Source organism: Typopeltis vanoorti, chromosome 2 (genome assembly GCF_054136105.1).
Source record: "Typopeltis vanoorti isolate ZY-2024b chromosome 2, IOZ_Tvanoo_1.0, whole genome shotgun sequence".
Classification (NCBI taxonomy): Eukaryota; Metazoa; Arthropoda; class Arachnida; order Uropygi; family Thelyphonidae; genus Typopeltis; species Typopeltis vanoorti.
Window position 1 is genome coordinate 167518694 of NC_143550.1, and position 20124 is coordinate 167538817.

The 20124-nt window shown below is 35.7% G+C and overlaps 1 protein-coding gene across 5 annotated transcripts in view; it reads right to left on the reverse strand.

Moving 5' to 3' along the window:
• LOC150109624 (oxysterol-binding protein-related protein 6-like) overlaps positions 1–20124 on the reverse strand; it is a 695026-nt gene that overhangs the window by 410624 nt on the left and 264278 nt on the right. For all 5 annotated transcript variants that reach the window (XM_090409290.1, XM_090409281.1, XM_090409257.1 and 2 more), the window contains 2 exons: positions 17040–17093; positions 1355–1468 (listed from right to left, as the gene is read on the reverse strand). In XM_090409290.1, coding sequence (XP_090265416.1) covers positions 1355–1468; positions 17040–17093 — 168 coding nt within the window. The remainder of the gene's footprint in view (positions 1–1354; positions 1469–17039; positions 17094–20124) is intronic.

Genomic DNA, 20124 nt, shown 5'->3' on the forward strand with positions numbered 1-20124 from the left:
TAAAGAATTTGATGTTAGGCAATGAGATTCAATGACATATCACAAATTGCATTAAAGATGTGTTCTGAGTAGTCAACTGCAGCTTTGGCATTCCTGTTTAACAAGAATTTGCAACCAAGCAAGTCCCAAAGGAATGCAAAGAAGGTAAAATTGTTTCACTTTACAAAAGAAAATGATAAGACTGACTATGAATTATTGGTCCATCTATGTGTGTCTGGAGTTGTAGATAAGATGTTGGAAAGGTGGGCAATTTGTTTAATGTTAGCATTATTTTCTGTGATAGTCAGCAGATGTACTACTACATAATAACAAATGTATTGGACAATGGAGCCACATATAAGGTGGTATATTGAGATTTTGTGAAAGCCTTTGATAAAACTGCCATATTAACTTGGTAACTAAACTGGAATGTATTATGTTAAGTAACAGATTAGTAAGTTGGGCAGGTGATTGGATATCAGTAGTTGTGTATGGGGAAGTAATATCCTGAAAGAGGAAAGTCACTAGTAGTAGTATGCCATAGGAGTGGTGCGGTGGTCTAGTTTGGAACCTTTATTGTTTAACTTGTATATTAATGATATTGGGATAGGTTTAACTGGAGATATGCACTTTTTGGAGACAATGATGATGCAAAGATAGGGGAGGAAATAAAGAGCACAGCAGATCTTGCAGCCTTACAGGAGGATCTGAATAGATTTATAGCAATGATGATCAGGAAGAGGAGATCCTTGATGAAGAAGCAAAGAGGTTTGCTTCTTCATCACAACAAAGATATGCTTAAGACATATCAAGCAAAGATATGATTAAGACATAAGTTGTCAAGGGGTTACTAGATTCACTGTGGAGATTTTTCACAGCATGGAGAAAGAGAAGGGTAGAATAAGAGGCCATCCCTGGATGCTGTATAAGTGTGAGCAAGAGAAAGAGAAGCAGGTTCTCTGTATGGAGAAGGATTGGTAAGCGGAATGCAATGCCTCAGAGAGTAGTGAATGGAAACAGTGAATGAATTTAAGGTATGGTTTGCTGATCTTGAATGCAACAATGGGACCTCCATGAGTCTTTTGGTTCTGTGGAAGTCTAGTAATAATAAATGTATAGAACAAGGCCTTAAAGACAGTTTTGTTATAAAAAATTTTGCAAACATTTTTGCAACTTACTGTATTTAATGCACTAATAGCACCTTCAGTTGGCAAACAAAAAATAAAGCAATTCTCATATTTCAACAACATGCATAGAACAATTTTTCTTCTCTTATTTCTGTATTAATCTCTAACTAAAAACTCAGAGACATCATGACAAGAAAGGACTAGCACTAACGGAGAGTTCAGTGGTTAACTAAGATGTTAAATATTACCTTCAGGTGGTATATGTGTTCATCTGCATCAATATCAATTCTCCGTCTTCTACTTTTAGCTGAAATGACTGATAAGCCAACATCCACAGATCCATGAATCTTTCCTCTTGCCATCTAAAAATTAAAAATAAAATATATAGTGCACTGATCTGGTTGCCAGTTATCAGATCTCTGGAGATAGATTGAGGGAATATCATTTGCAAAACTTTGTGAATAGAAGGACAGGGAGATATGGTTAAGACATAAGTTGGCAAGAGGTTACACTAGATTAATTGTGGGGATTTTTCACAGCATGGAGGAAGAGAAGGGTAGAATAAGTGAATAAATAGAATAAATAGAATAAGAATAATAGAATAAATCCACTCGTAAATAAGTGGATTTTTAAAAATCATATTGATAAAATTTAATACATTAACAGTTTAACTCCACACCAAGAAATAATCCAACAAAGTAATTTTCATTAAAAAACAAAGGTTCACAATTTTTCAATAATATGAAAAAATTGTGAAATTTTTTTAAAATAAAATTATTTTGCAGAAGTATGAGATTCAATAATAAACTTATTTTAATAAATAAATTATAAAATTATTAATTTTAACATTAGTTAGAGTAAGTAATTTTTATTCTGAGCAATTATTTACTCGGTGCTATGTGTAAAGACTTCAGCGATACCTGTATAATAACAATAATAGTCAAACCTCAGATTCATAAAAAGACAATTTTCTTGGTCATGTACAAAGCATTGAATCTAATAAATTGAAATATGAAGTGAGAATGAGATTGGTTATATACTGAATCATCTCTTGAACAATCAGAAATTCATCTGACAAATAAATTTATTATTATTATTATTTGAGACCTACAGCTCAAGGATTCATCGAGGGAGGATATAAATCACCCAAACCAGCTGTCATACCCGCCCTTAAATTCACTCACACTAGATGCACTCACTACCCCTAAAGGCAAACCATTCCACTCATTCACTGCTCTCTGGGAGAAAAACAAACCTAGCTCTTACCCCTTTCTTCACTGCAAATAAATTAAACTTCCATGGATGCCCCCCCGTGTTCTCCACACACCTTCCATATAACAAAATTTTTCAACAGATGATATCCTATAACACCCATTCAAAATTTTATAGACTTCGATCATATCACCTCACTTTCTCCTGTTAACCAGAGTCTGCAATTCACATGCAATCTGTCCTCATAATCTAAATCCCATAATCAGGATGTAATCTGTGTAACTCTTCTTTGCATCCTTTCCACACCTTCTTTATTATCCCTATGGAACGCAGGAGACCAAGTTTGCACACAATAATTCAGATGTGGTCTTATCAAAGCCTTGTAAAGAAGCAAAATGACTTTCTTTTAGGGTTACATGTTGATCAGCATTCATTTTAAAAATTTTATGGAATTTACAACCATGTTAAAAAACTTTTTTTATTATCCTGACATTTCGATCTTCACATCAAGATCATCATCTGGAGCATACATAAATATACAGGACAAGCTGAGTTACATCATTAACTGTAAGCTAGAGAAACAATGACTTGATCACATGTTATTCTACTGGCGTGACCTCTGGCGGGAAAAATAATATAAATAAAATAAAATAAATAAATAAATAAATTTTTACATCAAGCTAAATTCTATTTTACAATGACAGGAATAAACATTCTTTTAGATGGCTTTCTTTCAGAAACAATTGGTGTCCTATTTTTAGTATTACAATTCTTATTTTTGATTTACAATACTGGATTTTCTACAGTCCTGTTTATAGTTGGTCTTGGTGAGGAAGGTCGAATATATACCTTCCATATGTTTGGGATTTTTAGACCATCATTGTTGTTCAGATTGGGGTGGTTGATAATAATCTCACAGGCTTCCTTGAATTTCCGTTCATACCATGTTCTAGTGTGATGTAGACAGCTGGTGGTTTTCCAGTCAATTCTGTGTAAGGTATTCAGGGCATGATCAGAAAGGCCAGCTTCACCATAATTATTATATTTAATGTGTCGATTATGTTCTTTTTGTCTAATAGGAATAGTGCGTCCTGTTTCTCCTATATATGGTATGTTGCAAGTACAATAAATCCGGTATACTCGAGGGTGAGCTAGTGGAGGGAGTGGGTCTTTGGATGAGTTTAGTAAGCTTTTTAATTTTGCAGGAGGTTTAAAGGTGGCTTTGAGGTTGTACTTTTGTAGTACTCTGTTTATTTTGTCTGATATTCCTTTAATGTAGGGAATGGTTATAATTTTACTGTAGTCTGGTTTGTTTTTGTTTTTTATTGTGCTTTTGTAGAGAATTTTGTTAATAATGTTTTGGCGGTATCTGTTTTTTTGTAAGTTATTACTGATAATTTTAAATTCGTCTTTCAGTGCCTGTTCACTGGAACAGATCGTCTGAGCTCTGTTTTTTAGCATGTTGATGACCCCTAGTTTTTGTGTTGGGTGGTGGTGGTAGGAGTTTATGTGTATATATTGTCCCGTATGTGTCAGTTTTCGGTAAACAGTGAAGGAAAGATTGCCCGAGGGAAGATGTGTGACAAGTGTATCTAGAAACAGAAGTGTGTTGTGTTTTTCAATTTCAGTTGTGAACTATATGCGTTTGTGTTGTTTGTTTAGGTGGCTAAGGAATGTGTCTAATGTTTGGCGGCCATGGGACCAGATCGCGAAAACATCGTTAATGTATCTAAGCCAGACTTTGGGTTTTAGAGGGGAGGGATCTAGGGCAAGTTGCTCAAAATGTTCTATGTAAAAGTTAGAAATAGGGGAGGATAATGGCAAGCCCATGGCTGTGCCTTCTTTTTGTAAGTAGAAGGCATTTTGCCATACAAAATAACCCGACCGTAATACATGTGCAAAAAAGCGCTGTGATATCTGGAGGGAATTTGTTCTATAGGAGAAGGATTGTGTCATTGACTGGGACATTCGTAAAGAGGGCAGAGATGTCAAAACTGACTAATAAATCATCTTTTTCTAATGTAATGTCTTTGATGATGTTTATGAAATGTGTGTTTTTGATATAGGAGGGGGAATGACCTACCAACTCCTTGAGTGTTGCCGCTAATTTTTTGGGTAAGTGATACATTGGGGTATCAATTCCTTCAATGATAGGTCTTAGTGGGGTGTTTTCTTTGTGAATTTTTGGTAGTCCATAAATTCTTGGGGAGCGCGTGTAGTGAGGAAACAGTTTTTTGACTGTATCTTCGGGCCATGTGGTAATACTGTTATAAAATGTAAGCAAATTGCTAAAGCATGACCTTCCTTTAGTAAACACATGCTACTCCTTGTAGAGTATAGCCTGTTTGTCTACCCATTTCTGTATGCAAGTTCTTACGAACCTCTCTAAAATCTTCACTACCACACCATAGATACTGATACGTCAGTAGTTAGACACATCAGTTTTTGCACCACTCTTGTACAATAGAACTATCATACATTTCTTCCATTCCTGGGGGTATCATTCCTGAGCTGAGATTCAAGTTATACAAACATGTGAAAGGTGTAGTTAATTCAGCTGAACATTCCTTTAGCAAACGGGCTGATATTCCATCTGTCCCTATAGGCAAATCTTATCCAGGTTATGCAACAGCTCTTCAACCTCATTTTCATGCACCTCTAACTCTTCATCCAATGTAGTAGTAGCACTGTGCACCATGTTACATACACCTGATTGATATATCTTAGCAAAATGAGCACTCATTAACTGAACAATCTCATTAGCTTCCAATACTCGAGTACCATGCATTCAATAAAGTTATTCTTTCATTAATTCTTTCTTTAGCTTGCATGGCCAATTTCTTTTCATACTCCGATTGAGCTTTCCTCACAATATTCGTTACTTTTCTGTCCTGAGCTTTATATATTTCATAACTCCTCTCACGATATTCTTTCCACATCATCTTCTTCTTGTGGGTCTCTTGCTTAATAAGGTTACATATCCATTTCACTCCCAACCTATCTATTCTTCGAACACTAGGGATACATTGAGATACCGCCTCATTTAAGCACTTTTTCAAAGATTCCCATGCATTGATGGCATTTTTTCCATTCAGTAACTGATACAATGTGACCAAAGATATTATTCTCCTAAGTTGATCATAATTTCCAGCTTTGTAGTTCAGCATGTAACCTGTTTTAATCGAAGCACCAATACATTACATACTTCCCAAGAAAGCACAGCATGATCACTGTCACCAATTGGTGGTAAAATAGCCATATTCTTAACAGAGACCCCTTCTGACAGTATGAGCAAATCCAACACTCTTTGACATCGAGTTGCTTCTCTCACATGCTGTTTGAGAAAGTTGTCTTGCAACAAGTCAATGAATTCCTCTTCTTTCTTATCATGAGATTTCTCTTTTACCCAATTAATGTTTGGAAAATTAAAGTCACCCATAATGATCATTTGTTTGGTACCCATAAGGATAAATTATCAATGCATTTCTTCGTCCTCTACAACTGAGCCACCAGGTCTGTAGCAACACCCCACCATATATTTCCTTCTGTTAACGTCCACTTCACAGCAGATAGACTCAAACTCACTGCTACATGGGACATTGTTACCATCATTGTTTTCTTTTGTTTCTACCCTAAATGGACTTAAGTCATCTGATATCATTAGTACTCACCTCCTCTCCTATCTCTTCTGTCATTCCTAAAAATAGTATACCCATTACACTCGATCCCACTTTCCATATCTGATTCTGATAGCCAGGTTTCACTAACGGCAACAATCTTAGGCCACTCGTATTCAATAAAGCAATGAACTCAACTGCTTTGTTTCTAATGCTTCTGGCATTTGAAACTTAAGGCATTTGTGTATAGACATAATAAATTACCACCTAGCTTATTCTTATAATTGGATATGGAACCTATTTGGTATTGTCTAGAATTTTCTCTTTTCCCTCCCCAGACATACTTAAAAGGTTCAAACCCAAAGCATATTTTCCCACCCCTTTGCCATATACATAACCATGTTCAAAGACATTCATATCTTTCCCATGTTTGCATACCATAACTGAACTTTCACACACATTTTTCCCATTCCTCCCTTGATGATCTAGTTTCCCTGACTCTCTGAATTAGGTCTCATACAAAGAAGTAATTTTTCCAGGCTCCTGATGCTAAATGAATTCAAGTGCAGGCTATCCTTCTTATACAAGTCTTTTCTGCCATCAAACTCACTCCACACATCTAAAACCTCGCATCCATTTCTTCTACACAGCCTGCACGTGAAATCATTTGCTATCATTGCCCTCCTTCTTAACTCAGTACTATCATATCTGGGTAGCTAATCTACAATTTTTACTCTCTCACATTTCTTTCTCACTTCTGTCAACATTGTTTTCATTGTTGTCGTCACTATATTTGTCGCTACTTAAATTATTAGTACCTACCAGAACCACCATCTATTTTACTGAGACCTGAGGAAAGAAACACATGATGTGACCCATGCTTTGTGACATATGTTTAAAATATTGTCATCTAATATCTCTTCTCTCTCCCTGATGATGTCTTTGTAACAAGGAAAAAAGTATTCGGGAGTTAATAAATTCTATTAGTTTCTCTCTCTCTCTCTCTCTCTCTCTCTCTCTCTCTCTACATGTGTTAACCATTATTAATTATATGTCTGCTACACACGTTCCTTTAAAATCTAGTTACTATTATTACCCTCTATTTTATTCTCTCCCATGACATACAGGATCATGACAAAACTATTCCAAATCCCCTTATATCTTGGGCATGTCTGAAAAAGACTGCTGTATAAATGCAATCTTCGCATCACTTTTAAACCATATATGAAACTAATAACCTTTATCCATATTAACCAAGGACAAATTCTATTATTTAAAACATGGAGAGTAAAAATTGCACAGCAACTGCAAATTAGTTTCTATATTTGTCACTACTTAAATTATTAGTACCTACTAGAACCACCATCTATTTTACTGAGACCTAAGACAGGAAGAACTACAGAGACAGGAAAAACTGTTAACACCTGCCTTGAAGAACATAATAAATGTATACACCACCACTATAACAAGGCAGGACTAGATCACCCAATATGTGATCTAGTGCTGACTTGTTACTGAATGGTACTACACAGAAGCAATCAGAAATATGAGAGACTTTTTGAAGTAAGCATTAGCAATGCAGCATTCACTGAATGTTAGTAAATATAGCTACATTAAATTACCAAAAATTTGGAGATAGTCATTAAAATCATATTTAGCTTACTGTTTGAATTGTTTCCATAGTTATTTAATCATAGGTTATTTTATACCATGTTACAAATATTCTGACCTCCACAGATACTAGTTTGAAATCCAGTGTGATATGCTCATAAATATCATACATACAATAAATTATCACATTTATTTTGTTTCTTCAATAGCATAAAACATGGATGTGGATCACTAACTTCTTATGTATTTAGTATAGCTAGGTCCAATAAGAATCTGTCAATTTACATCATAAGAAACTTAATCTTGCCAAAAAAAATAAAAAAAATAAATAATATATACATATATCTTATTTAATCCTTTATCCAAGTGTAAGAAAACGAAGTTTGCACATGAAATATCTTCACGACTAGGCTACGTCTACATACAAGCTAATGACTTCACATTAATTGCCTTAGTATTCCATAATGCAAAGCAAATGTATAATGCTATGAATTATGGGAAGGTCACTATCCATAAAATACTCTAGATCAAAGAATACATATGTTACATTTTATTTATTTGGAGAATTTCTGTCTAAGTTTAATAGGTATCTTCAGTACACATGCGCACGCACTCACGCACGCACACACACACACACACACACACACACACACACAAAAAACAGAATCACAATTAAATAATAACAGAAAATTCTAAAAGGCACCACCTTAGTAGCCTATGTAAGACAACTAAAATGGACAATATTTTCCTAACAACAATGGGTGTAATGTTTTACACATTTCTTTATAAAGAAAACTGAATAGATTTAATGGCTCCCATCCATCCCCTTTATTTTCTTTATAAAGAAACATGTGAAACATCATTCCATTGTCCTAACTTAAGTAGATCTGATGGTCTACATCTATGCCCTTTATGGGAGATGGTACTTATTAAAATCTGCTAATCTTTCCTAACTTTATATATATCACAGCAAAGATTTTGCTGTTAACATTTCAATCTAAATCAGTAATAAATATATTAAATAACAAGGATTCTAAAATGAAACTTCATATTTATTATGCTTCTAACTACCAAATCCTGGATATCTTCCCTCTAAATACTACTTCACAAGAATCAACTTATCAACCAGTTTTGTATCCATGTAATTAAATAATCATCAATATTCCTGTTATGCATTTTAATCAGTTGTCATGTGAGGAACATTATCAACATTGCTGAAATTTAAATAAATCACATCACAGCACTACTAATATGTAATTCTCTCTCATTTTTTTTATGTGAATAAACATGAAAAGCATTAGGTAACTGAAAACCCTAATCTGAAGACCCAATATGAAATTTTCTCAAACCACTTCAGATCATCCAATAAGAAAAGTGGTTAGTCTCACAAAAAATTGAAGTTTAACTATTGCTTAAAAACATTTGTAAAATCCATGGCTACATACTGTGTATCACACTGATGGTATTGGATTGAAGGAAATTGATGAGGCTCAGGACTTGGGAGTAACAGTTAACAATGAAATGAAGTTCAGAGGGCATGATGCAAAAAGTTGGTAAATAGCTTTCAACATCGAAGTAATCCTTCGATGTTGAAAACCACACTAACAAGTAAAGATAGGGAAGTTAGTATCCCTCTTTATAAGGTTATGCTTGAGCTGCATCTTGACTACTGTGCACAGATTTGGTCACCTGGATTTCTTAGGGATCAGAAGGCTGCACAGAGGATTCAGAGATGAGTGACCAAGCTGGTGAAGGGTCTGTGGAATGCTTTCTATGAGGATAGATTGAAGGTGTGTAGGTTTACAATGTTTAGTTGATAGGTGGAAAAGAGGGGACATGACAGAAACTTATAAGATATTAAAGGGGTTTTACAAAATGATGCAAATGAAATTTTTCAATATATGACAAATAGAGAACTAGCATCTGCAGAAGTGTGTGAGAGTGTGATTAGTAAGGGTGTGCAGACTAGATTTTTTTGTAGCCACTACTAGCCATCAAGTACTCTGGCAACAGACAAACATGTCATATACTGATAATAACTGTTTCACAAGAAAATTTAAAGAAATAGCACAAATGCTTAGGATCTCTACACAGTGCAATAAAAATCAAGGCTTGATTTTACATCAAGTGTGGTCTGCCTTCATCAAAAATTTAATTGCCACGGACCTAGGATATAGCACACGTGAAGCACAGAACGTGACAACATGCATTCAGTAACAAATATATCATTTGTATTCTGGTTTCTCAATTATTTAACAGCTGTGAAGTTATTAAAAACATCTAATATGTGTAATTAATTGTCAATAAGCTTTTGTTGTGTAAAACTTTTATGTACCATTACCCTGTAAGTCTTACGACGCATGAAACTTGTCAGGTTTTTTAATTGTTTATTTTTAATAAAGTCTTTATATTAATATGTGGTCTCAATACTGCAAATTACCAGAAAAACACATATGTCCCACAGACTCTATACTGTATGCATGCAGATTTACTGTGGAACCAAACATAGCAGCTAACTAAGTCCTAACATTCTCTTTCAAATTTTCAGTTGCAGAAAATACATATAAACAACTGTTTATAATGCAGACATTGGGTACAGAAAGCAAGCAATTTATGTAAAGCAAAAATATACATATGAGAAAACATACACACACATAAAACTTGAAATCAGTTTGAATTACATTTGAGATAATCGATATCATCAATAAAATTCTACCAAAAAAGTTGCAACTAACATGACAGTGGCAAACATACACTAAAGTTAGTTCTTACCAACAGTTTATGCAAGTGCAGATACTGCCCAGCAAGAATGTTTTAAATAAAAAGCTGGTCATGATAATCTTTTTTGAATTGAATCCAGCTTGTTCTTCAAAAATTTTTCTTAGCCACTTTTCAAATATTTGTACATAAAACAGATCTGGAATATTCAATACGCTAATTCCTCAGTAATTCTCACATTCTCTTTTATTTTTGTTTTCCATCGTTTTAGATGGATACTGTGAGAACTCTAATCTAATTACTGTCACTCATCTTCTAAATAGACCTTCTGAAATGTTTATACCTCCATGTTTGAGCACTTCTCAAATGAATAACATCTATTCCAGATGCTTTCCCACACTGATTTAGATTTCGGTTAGTTTTTTTTTTTTCTGCTCCCATTAACCTCCCTACTGGCAGGGGTAGATGAAATAGTGAGACCAAATTGCACTTCTTATCCATGTTATTTAATTGGTATTACAGAATCGTACCAGATTTAGCTGGACGTCTATAGCCATCATGGCCAGTTGCAGTATTAATGAAATGTGCTCATGACTACATTCTACCTAGACAATTTCTACAACTGTTCCGTCACTGCTTATTTTATGTAACATTTTTCAAAGTAAGTATCCCATATGTTCATTGCATGGAATAATTCATTTAGATATCTTAACTTTAGTCTTTATGTCACCTTTATTATTTGTGATTTCTATTCCAAATATGTACACCTTTCACCATTAGTTCTCTAAATTTTCCCCATGACTTTTGTTCAGCTACTTTCACACAAACAGCCTTCTTAAATATTTCCTCTGAAACATGCTGACTCAAATTTGAATCAAAACTTTCCATAAAAGGTTAGTCGTCAGGCAAAGTCAATGTTAATAACCTTGGTCCTACTGTAGTTTAACTTATTATTATTATTATTATTATTCAGGCCTCCATGGAGTCAAAAAATCATCGCGGGAGGTCCTTTCTAAGAAACACAAGTCTATCAAGACTCATCGAGGAAGGTCCCTCCTAGGAAACACAAAGTCTATCTACCACACCTTAAATGCATTGATCATTCTCGCTTTCACCACTCCATCAGGCAATGCATTCCATGGTTCAACCACCCTCCATGCAAAGAAACCACTCCTCACCCTCTTTCTCACAGTTTCCTTTCGTAACTTCCAGGGATGGCCCCTTGTCATGACTCCTTCCCACTGTCGAACAAAGCGAAAGAACTCCCCAGTGCCAACCCTGTAACCACCTATCAACAGTTTAAAATCTCAGTCATATTATTATTATTTTTTCGGGCAACTCCAAGGAGACGACAGACTCATCGAGGGAGGCCCTAATATCATCAAGAACAACTATTCGACATTCACACAGTATCTATCATACCTCGCCTTGAACTAATTCACAGTCATAGCACCCACAACAGTCTCTGGCAGCTTATTCCACTCATTCACCACTCTCCAAGTAAAAAATCTAGCTCTAACACCCCCTGCTAACCACATTCTTGCCCAGCTTCCATGTATGGCCTCTAGTCCTCCCACCACCAATCCTATTCTCAAAGATATCATCTGGATTAATCTTATAGAAACCCTTCAGTAATTTGAATGTCTCAATCATATCATCCCTTTTCTGCTTATCAACCAATTTTTGCAACCCACAAATCTTCAACCTGTTCTCATAAGGTTCATTCCATAGGCCCGCTATCATCTTGGTCACTCATCTCTAGATCCTCTCCACCTCCTCCCCATCAAGAATAAACCCTGGCACCCATATCTGGGCACAGTAGTCTAGATGGGGTCTTATCAAGGTTTGATACAGAGGAACAATAACTTGTTTGTCTCTGCTTGTTAAAGTATTTTTCAGCAACCAAGTGATTCGATGAGCTGATTTAGCCACTTTTGCGATGTGCCTCCTAAACTTCAACTCCCTATCCACCAACACACGCAAATCCCTGGCCTCATCAATCTCCTGAAGTACAGTTCCACCAATGTGATATACTGTTGCTAATCTTTTCACCCCAAAATGCATAACCTTACACTTTGTCACATTAAATTGACATCCATTTTCCTTAGTACAGTCCTCCAAACTATCCAAATCATCTTGCAAAATTTTGACATCCTGTGCACTCACTATTGCTCTACCAAACTTTGCATAATCAGCAAACAAGTGAACACTTCCTCTCAGTTCCTTTCCTATATCGTTAATGAACAAATTGAAAAGTAGTGGTCCAAGAAAAGAACCCTGCGCACACCACTAGTCACAAGCCGTCTTTTGGACTCTACTCCTGAATAAACCACTATCTGATATCTCTCCATCAGCCACCCTCCTATCCATCTCACCAACCCTTTATCGATCCTCATATGCTTCAGTTTACTGATTAGAGTTCCATGTGGTATCCTGTCAAAGGCCTTAGCAAGGTCCAGAAGAATCACTGTGTTATAAATAGTGAGCAAGTTACTGAGGCATGATCTACCCTTCACAAAACCATGTTGTCCCCCCCATACAATACCCCTTTTTCATCTATCCAATCCTGTATTCTTCTCTTGATTAATTTCTCCAAGACTTTGACAACGATTCCTGATATGCTAATCAGTCGGTAATTTACAACAGCAGTCTTGGAACCTCCTTTATGCAGTGGAACTATTTTCCCCTCTTTCCACCCCTTCGGGACTAACCCAGACCTGAGACTCAAATTAAACAAAATGGTCAAGGGTACTGACAATTCTTTAGCTGCTTCACATACGACACGAGCTGGTATACCGTCCAATCCTACAGATGTATTGACATTGAGGTTTTGTAATAAACTACTCACCTCCACTTCATTCACCACAATTCCCATATAATCTATTGATTTGTTCATTTCTGCAATGTCACCACCTGGATGATATATTCTTGCAAAGTGCTCGCTCAGTAATTCAACTATATCAACTGATTTGGTTACCTCCCTACCATCGGTATTCTTTAAAATCATTCTGCCATATACATTTTTTCTTTTACTTGCTTTTACTTTATTGAAAAAACTGCTTGGGATTCTCTTAGCCTGCATGGCTAATGTTCTTTCATAATCCGTTTTTGCTTTTCTTACCACACTCGTTACCCTTCTGGCCTGCACTTTATACCGTTCATGTGCCTGCCGTTCACCTTTCCCCTTAAATTCCCTCCATAGTAGTTTCTTTTTTTTGCAGCTCAAGCTTAATGGTGTTATTCATCCATTTAACCCCTACTTGATTTATTACTCGAACTCTAGGTATACAGTCAGCCATTGCCTCATGCAAACACTTCCTAACCGGCTCCCATGCACTATCAACATCTAGCCCTTGCGGTTTTACATGCCATGGAGCTGAACCAATCAAACTCATAAGCTTGTCATACTTAATAGCCCGATAATTCCACATGTACCCTGTCTTGATTGTAAATTTCACACCTTTAGCCACCTCCGAAGTCAAGACCCTATGATCACTCTCACCAATTGGTGGCAACGTGGTCATATTTGTTACAGCCAAATTCTCAGATGCAATTACTAGGTCAAGAACTCTCTGATCCCTAGTATTTTCTATTACATGTTGTCGCAGATAGTTATCCCTTAATAATTGAATAAAATCCATTTCCTTCCTCACATGTGTCCTCTCCTCCTTCCAGTCAATGTTATCATAGTTGAAATCCCCCATAATAATTACCCTCCTTCCACTCATTTCTTCTATTTGCTTATGCTTACTATCTCCACCATCTATTCCATCACCTGGTTTATAGCAGCACCCAACTGTATATTTTGTTCTGCTAGTTTCAATCTCACACCAAATAGCCTCAAATGTGCTCTTTTCTCTATTCTGTAGTTCCACTTCTATTCTCCTTGGATGTAGCTCATCAGCTATCATCACTAACACTCCCCCCCCATTTTATTCTCCCTGTCACTCCTGAACACACCATACCCCTCACATTCAATCCCACTAGCTATATCATCTTCTGTCAGCCATGTTTCACTAATGCCAGTAACCTGTGGCCTGGAAGTGCCAACCAAGGCCAAAAATTCATCCTTCTTGTTCCTAATACTTCTGGCATTAGCATACATGAATTGCAGAAGCCGATTTGTCCCATCCCTATTTTGATGCCTTATACTAACTATCCCATTCTGATTCGTGGTCTTTTGTACTCGCTTGGGCATATTACACACATTTATACACTCAACTGCCTTCCTAGAGTCTGCATATCCACTTCCCCTCCCCCTTAATAACTCTAGTTTCCCTGATTCTGCACATTCACTTCGACTACATTCGACAACACCTTTTCAAGTCTCCGTACACCAAATCCATTCAAATGTAAACCATCCATCTTATATAAATCCTTTTGCCCATCGAACTCACTCCACACATCCACAAATTCCACACCACTCGTCATGCATAATTCACGCATAAAGTCATTAGCAATAATGGCCCTCATTCTATAGTCTTCACTGTCATACCCCAGCAACAGACTCACCATCCTAACTTTCTCACTCTTCTCTTTTGCTACCTCAAGCAATTCCTTCACATCCTCACTCATAGCCATTTTGTCTCCTTTCAAATCATTTGAACCTGCTACCACTATCAATTCTTTCACTTGCTGGTTTTGAATTCTAATTGACTCACTTACATCCTTAACGTTCACACCAGGTTGGTACGATTTTGTTAAACTCTCAACTAACACACCTCTTACTAAGTAATCTCCATATATCGGTATGCTTGATAAACATTTTTTCCAATCCTTCAGCTGCCTATTTACTCTGTGTATCGCTCCACGTAACCGAGCGATCTCACTCATTGCATCAGTCTCATCATTTTTATTCTCTGATAATTCATTCATTCATTCTGTATGTTTACCTTCATTCTCACTTTCAACGCCACTCTCACAGCTATCAGGTGCTACCTAGCAAACATCACTATTCATACCTTGCATATCACTGTTATCTAGATTCTCACTTTCAACCACGATATCACTCACACAACTTGAAACACTCTTTAAATCCTCACATTCTTTACACTTTCTGCACACATTCACTCCACTATCGTTGTTTAACCAGACTTCAACTGTTCTCCTCAATGCATACATTTCACAAACGATACACTGAATTAAATCCTTTAAATTAAAATTTTTAGACAAAGCTGACGACCTGGACGGCATCTTTGTATTTCTCTTAATGGGGGCCATGTGCACAGATAATCGTATCTATCACTTTATTATTTAAAATACTCAGAAAACACACAAAAATCACCCAGACACGCTAAAATACGAAAAGTAAACAATACTATGTAGATACTATGCAAATTCACCAATTATTACTCAAAATAATACTTATTTGTTCAGGAGCTATCTGCAAACTCTATGTTGAATAAGTTCAACACTTTCAGCATGACCTCCCCTTCTTCTATCCACCAAACTCTGCAGTCTGCACTCCCTCAGCCAATCCTCATAACTAACATTGTACAGTCCTGACACCATCTTTGTTATCCGCCTTGGTACCCTTTCCACAGTTAATTTATCCCCTTCAAATCCTGGGGACCAGATCTGAGAACAATAGTCTAAGTGTGGTCTGATCAGAGTCATACAACAGAATGATAACCATTTTATTTCTGCAGGTCAGTGTCCTTCTCATTATTGCAGCAATCCTCTGTGTTGCCTTCACTACCTTTGCAATATGTCCCCTAAATTTCAGGTTTCTATCAATCATCACCCCCAGATCTCTTGTCTCCCCCTACTTCCTTCAGTTTAACTCCTCCCATAGAGTATGCAGCGTCCCATCAATGTGTCCCCAACCTCAAGACCTTACATTTTGCTGCATTAAACTGACACCCCCCATTCATTTGCCCATCTATCTAGTGTACTCAAATCCTCTTGCAGGGTTACCACATCTGCACTATTACTAATAACCCTTCCCAGCTTCGCATCATCTGCAAACAACTGAATATCCCCTTGCAATCCACGGACAATGTCATTGATATAAAGGTTAAACAATATAGGTCCCAGTACCGTGCCCTGTGGAACCCCACTTGTAACCTTCTGCCTCTTTGATAGTGCTCCACCATACACAACTCTCTGATACTTATTGGGCAGCCAATCCTGAATCCAGTTGACCAATCTGACATCCAGACCCATGTGCTGCAACTTGAATATCAGCTTATCATGTGGTACCCTGTCAAATGCCTTTGCTAAGTCTAGGAAAATGGCAGTATATGCCTTTCCCTCATTCAATGTTCTTGTAACTTTATCATAAAAGGCTAGCATATTGCTAAAACAAGAGCACCCCTTCACAAATCCATGTTGACTCTCACAGATAACATTACCCTCATCTGCCCAATGCTGTATATGGTCCCTCACTACTTTTTCCAAGAACTTACTAACTACTGATGACACACAAACTAATGTTCTATTATGTTCTGAATTATTTTTTGTATATTGACCTGGATATTAAGTTTGAAAGACAGATTCAATTAAAGTTATCTTAACCCAGAATGGTGGTTATACAAATTTCTTATGGAGAAGGAAGTACATTGTTCGATTACTTTGAGAAAATAACAGCAGCATTAAGAAAATTAGTTAAATTAATTACATTTATTTAAGGGAATAACTTTCCATGATGACTACTTGAAAGGGAGAAAAATCATTAGAATATTTCAATAAACATATGCTTGTTAGGTCTACTGTCTCATTACTTTATATCAATAACACCATATTCTACATTAGGCTAATTAACAATGCAATTTACCTCAGTTGATGACTTGGCATATGTCAATATTCCTTTGTCTAGAGAGAAATACCTCTGAAAAATAAAATTTATATGCTTAATTGTTATTACTGGAAGAAAAACAGAATATAATAAGAGAATTTTAATTAAAATATATTAAGTATAGCTAAATGAGTTACTTATGCATAATTGATTACATTTGTCAACAAATTAAAACTTTTTTTTTTTTCATAACTGAAATTCATTTAGTCGATTTCATTATAATTAAAAGTATTGAATCCAACAATTGAACTAAAAATTTCCAACTTGAAAGAATTTTTGTTAAAGTGATATTATTATTGCTATCCTAAGATCCTTATGGAGTCAAAGACTCGTTGAGGGAAGTCCCTTTGTCATATACACAGCTCATCATACTATGCCTTAAATACATTCAGAGTCTCTGCAGGCACCACACTCTCAGGCAATGCATTTCAATTAACAAAAACACACCACTAGTAACTTTCCTCTTCTAGGATATTGCTCCCCCATACATAACTTGCTGATACCTATCAGACAGTCAATCTCTGATCCAAAGCAGTAGTCTAATATCCAATCCCATCTGCTTTAGTTTGACTATCAACTTTTCATGTGGTAATCTATCAAAAGCATTTACAAAATCTAAGTATACCACTATGCAGTTACATAGATACACCACTGTGTATCCATCTCCCTCATACAATGCAGCTATCACCTTATTGTAATAAGTAGATTACTAAAACATGACTTCTCTTTAGCAAATCTGTGTTGTCCATCAAAGATAATACCGCTGTTGCCAACCTGGATCCTGGTTCTCACTAGCCTCTTCAACACATGAAGTGATACAGTCTTCCCTTCCTTCCACTCCTTTGAAACTTGAACCAGTGTAAGACTCATATTAAACAAATATGCCAAGGCAAATGTCAACTTCCTGACACATTCCTTCAAAATACCTGGTGATATATCATCAAGTCCCAGATCCTTATTAATATAAAGTTTGCTCAATTCCCCATATACTTCTTGCTCACTCACAGTCAGTCTCTCCTCATCATCATCTGCTGTTCTCAAACTCTCCATGATATCACATTTACAAGGATGGTAGACCTTTATGAACTGCTGATTAAATGCTTCAATTATATGCTCTGCAGCAGTTATTCTTATACCATTTTCCCCAATCAATATCATTCTACCATAACCGTCCTATTTTTTTTTTCTCCTGTTGGCTGCATATCGAAAGAACTACATGTTACTGTGAATTATTCAATAATAATACTAAATAAATTTTTAAATGATTATAAATTAAATATCGTTTTATAGCTGTTGAATTTTTGTTGCATTTCTCAAGGCATGCAGTAGTTTGATCCAAATTTCAAACATGTTCAGACTGTACCAAGACCAATAAGAAGACAAAGATCAACGTGGATTGATGCTGTTATTGTGCTAGAAGAGAGATATATAAGATCTGACAATATTGGAATGCTGAAAAGTTACAGAATTTGGTGGAAAACTGTTGAGGGGAGATTAGCAATAATGTAAACTTAATTGTATAGTATTACCACCACAGCATTCTGTACACCCCTAGAGGTTACATATCAGGAAATTGTTGATGATGATGAAATATCAGACAGAAAAATGGATCTGCATTCCAATACTTAGCAGAAATATTTCCAAAAATCAGAGCTATTCAGATATTCAGATTCAGATAGAATTTTAGATATTCAGAGGAGTTGAGTGTGATAGTGACACTTTCTAACTGGTGCTATTCTTCTTCTTCTTCAATTGTCATCCCCTAGAAGGAGGTTGGCAACCATGTCATGGAACCTTTTTCTTTCTTTTGCTGCTCTGGAACATTTATGGTAATTCAAGTCAGTCCAGTCCTTAATGTCTTCAAAACACATTCTCCTGGGTCTACCTCTCCCTCTTTTTCCATCCAATTTCCCTTCTAATATTAATTTCTGAATGTCTTCTTGTCTAGTTAGATGTCCAAAATATTTAAGTTTTCAATCTTTAATTATTTTCATTAAAGTTCTTTTCGTTTTTGCTTTCTTTAAAACATCTTCGTTTTTCATTTTCTCTGTCCATGGTATTTTCAACATTCTTCTGATGGTCCACATTTCAAAAGCTTCTAATTTTTTCTCTGCTTCTTTATTTAGAGTCCAAGTTTCATTGTTGTAGAGAAGGCTTGACCAGATATAGCATTTTATTAATCTTTTTCTTGTGTCTATATTAATGTCTCTGGATGTTAGAACAGTTTTCATATCAGTAAAGGATTTTCTTGCTATCTCTATTCTTCTTTTTATTTCTTTAAGGGAATTTCATTCATGAGTTCTAGTATTGATTCGGCCATCCAGGGTTTTTTTTCTTATAGTATTTGATTTTTGGAATAACCTCGTTAGCTGTCTTATATATATTGAACTTCTAAAATTTGACCACCTGTTTTCAATTTCCTCTGTGTTACAAAGTATACTGTCTTCTGTTTTATATCCTACATGATCTAATTTCTTCCTAATTTCTGAGTTAAACACCATTATGTTGTCAGGTGCTATTCTTAAGGTTAAAATAAACAGTAAATATTTATTCAGCACATGTGAATCATCTGAGGCATAATATTAACAAACTAGATAAAATAGAAGAGAAAAGAATAACATGAGTGTCAGTTAAAACAAAAATTGAAAAATATGCAGCTTGAAGAAATGAAAATATTAAAAAATTTATCTTGAATCATATCAAGGATATCATAAAAGTAGCAGCAGAAAATTAATTGGAATTCAAATTAAAATAAAAACATAAAAATAGTTTAATAGAGATTGCAAATGGCAGTAAAGAAAAAGGATAGAAGTATTTGGATTAATAACCCAACTGATATTCATGCTGCTCATGGCAAGGAAGTCAAGAAAATAATCATATTACAGAAAAGAAACAGCAATAATCAACAATAGCAATGGACAAAAACTAGCCACTAGAGATGACAGAGCAGACAGGTGGAGAGAGTACTTTAACAAACTCCTAAGTCTAATCTTAAATATGAAATGCCCAAAATATTGTTCCTCTGTATCGAGCCTTGATAAGACCCCATCTAGACTACTGTGCT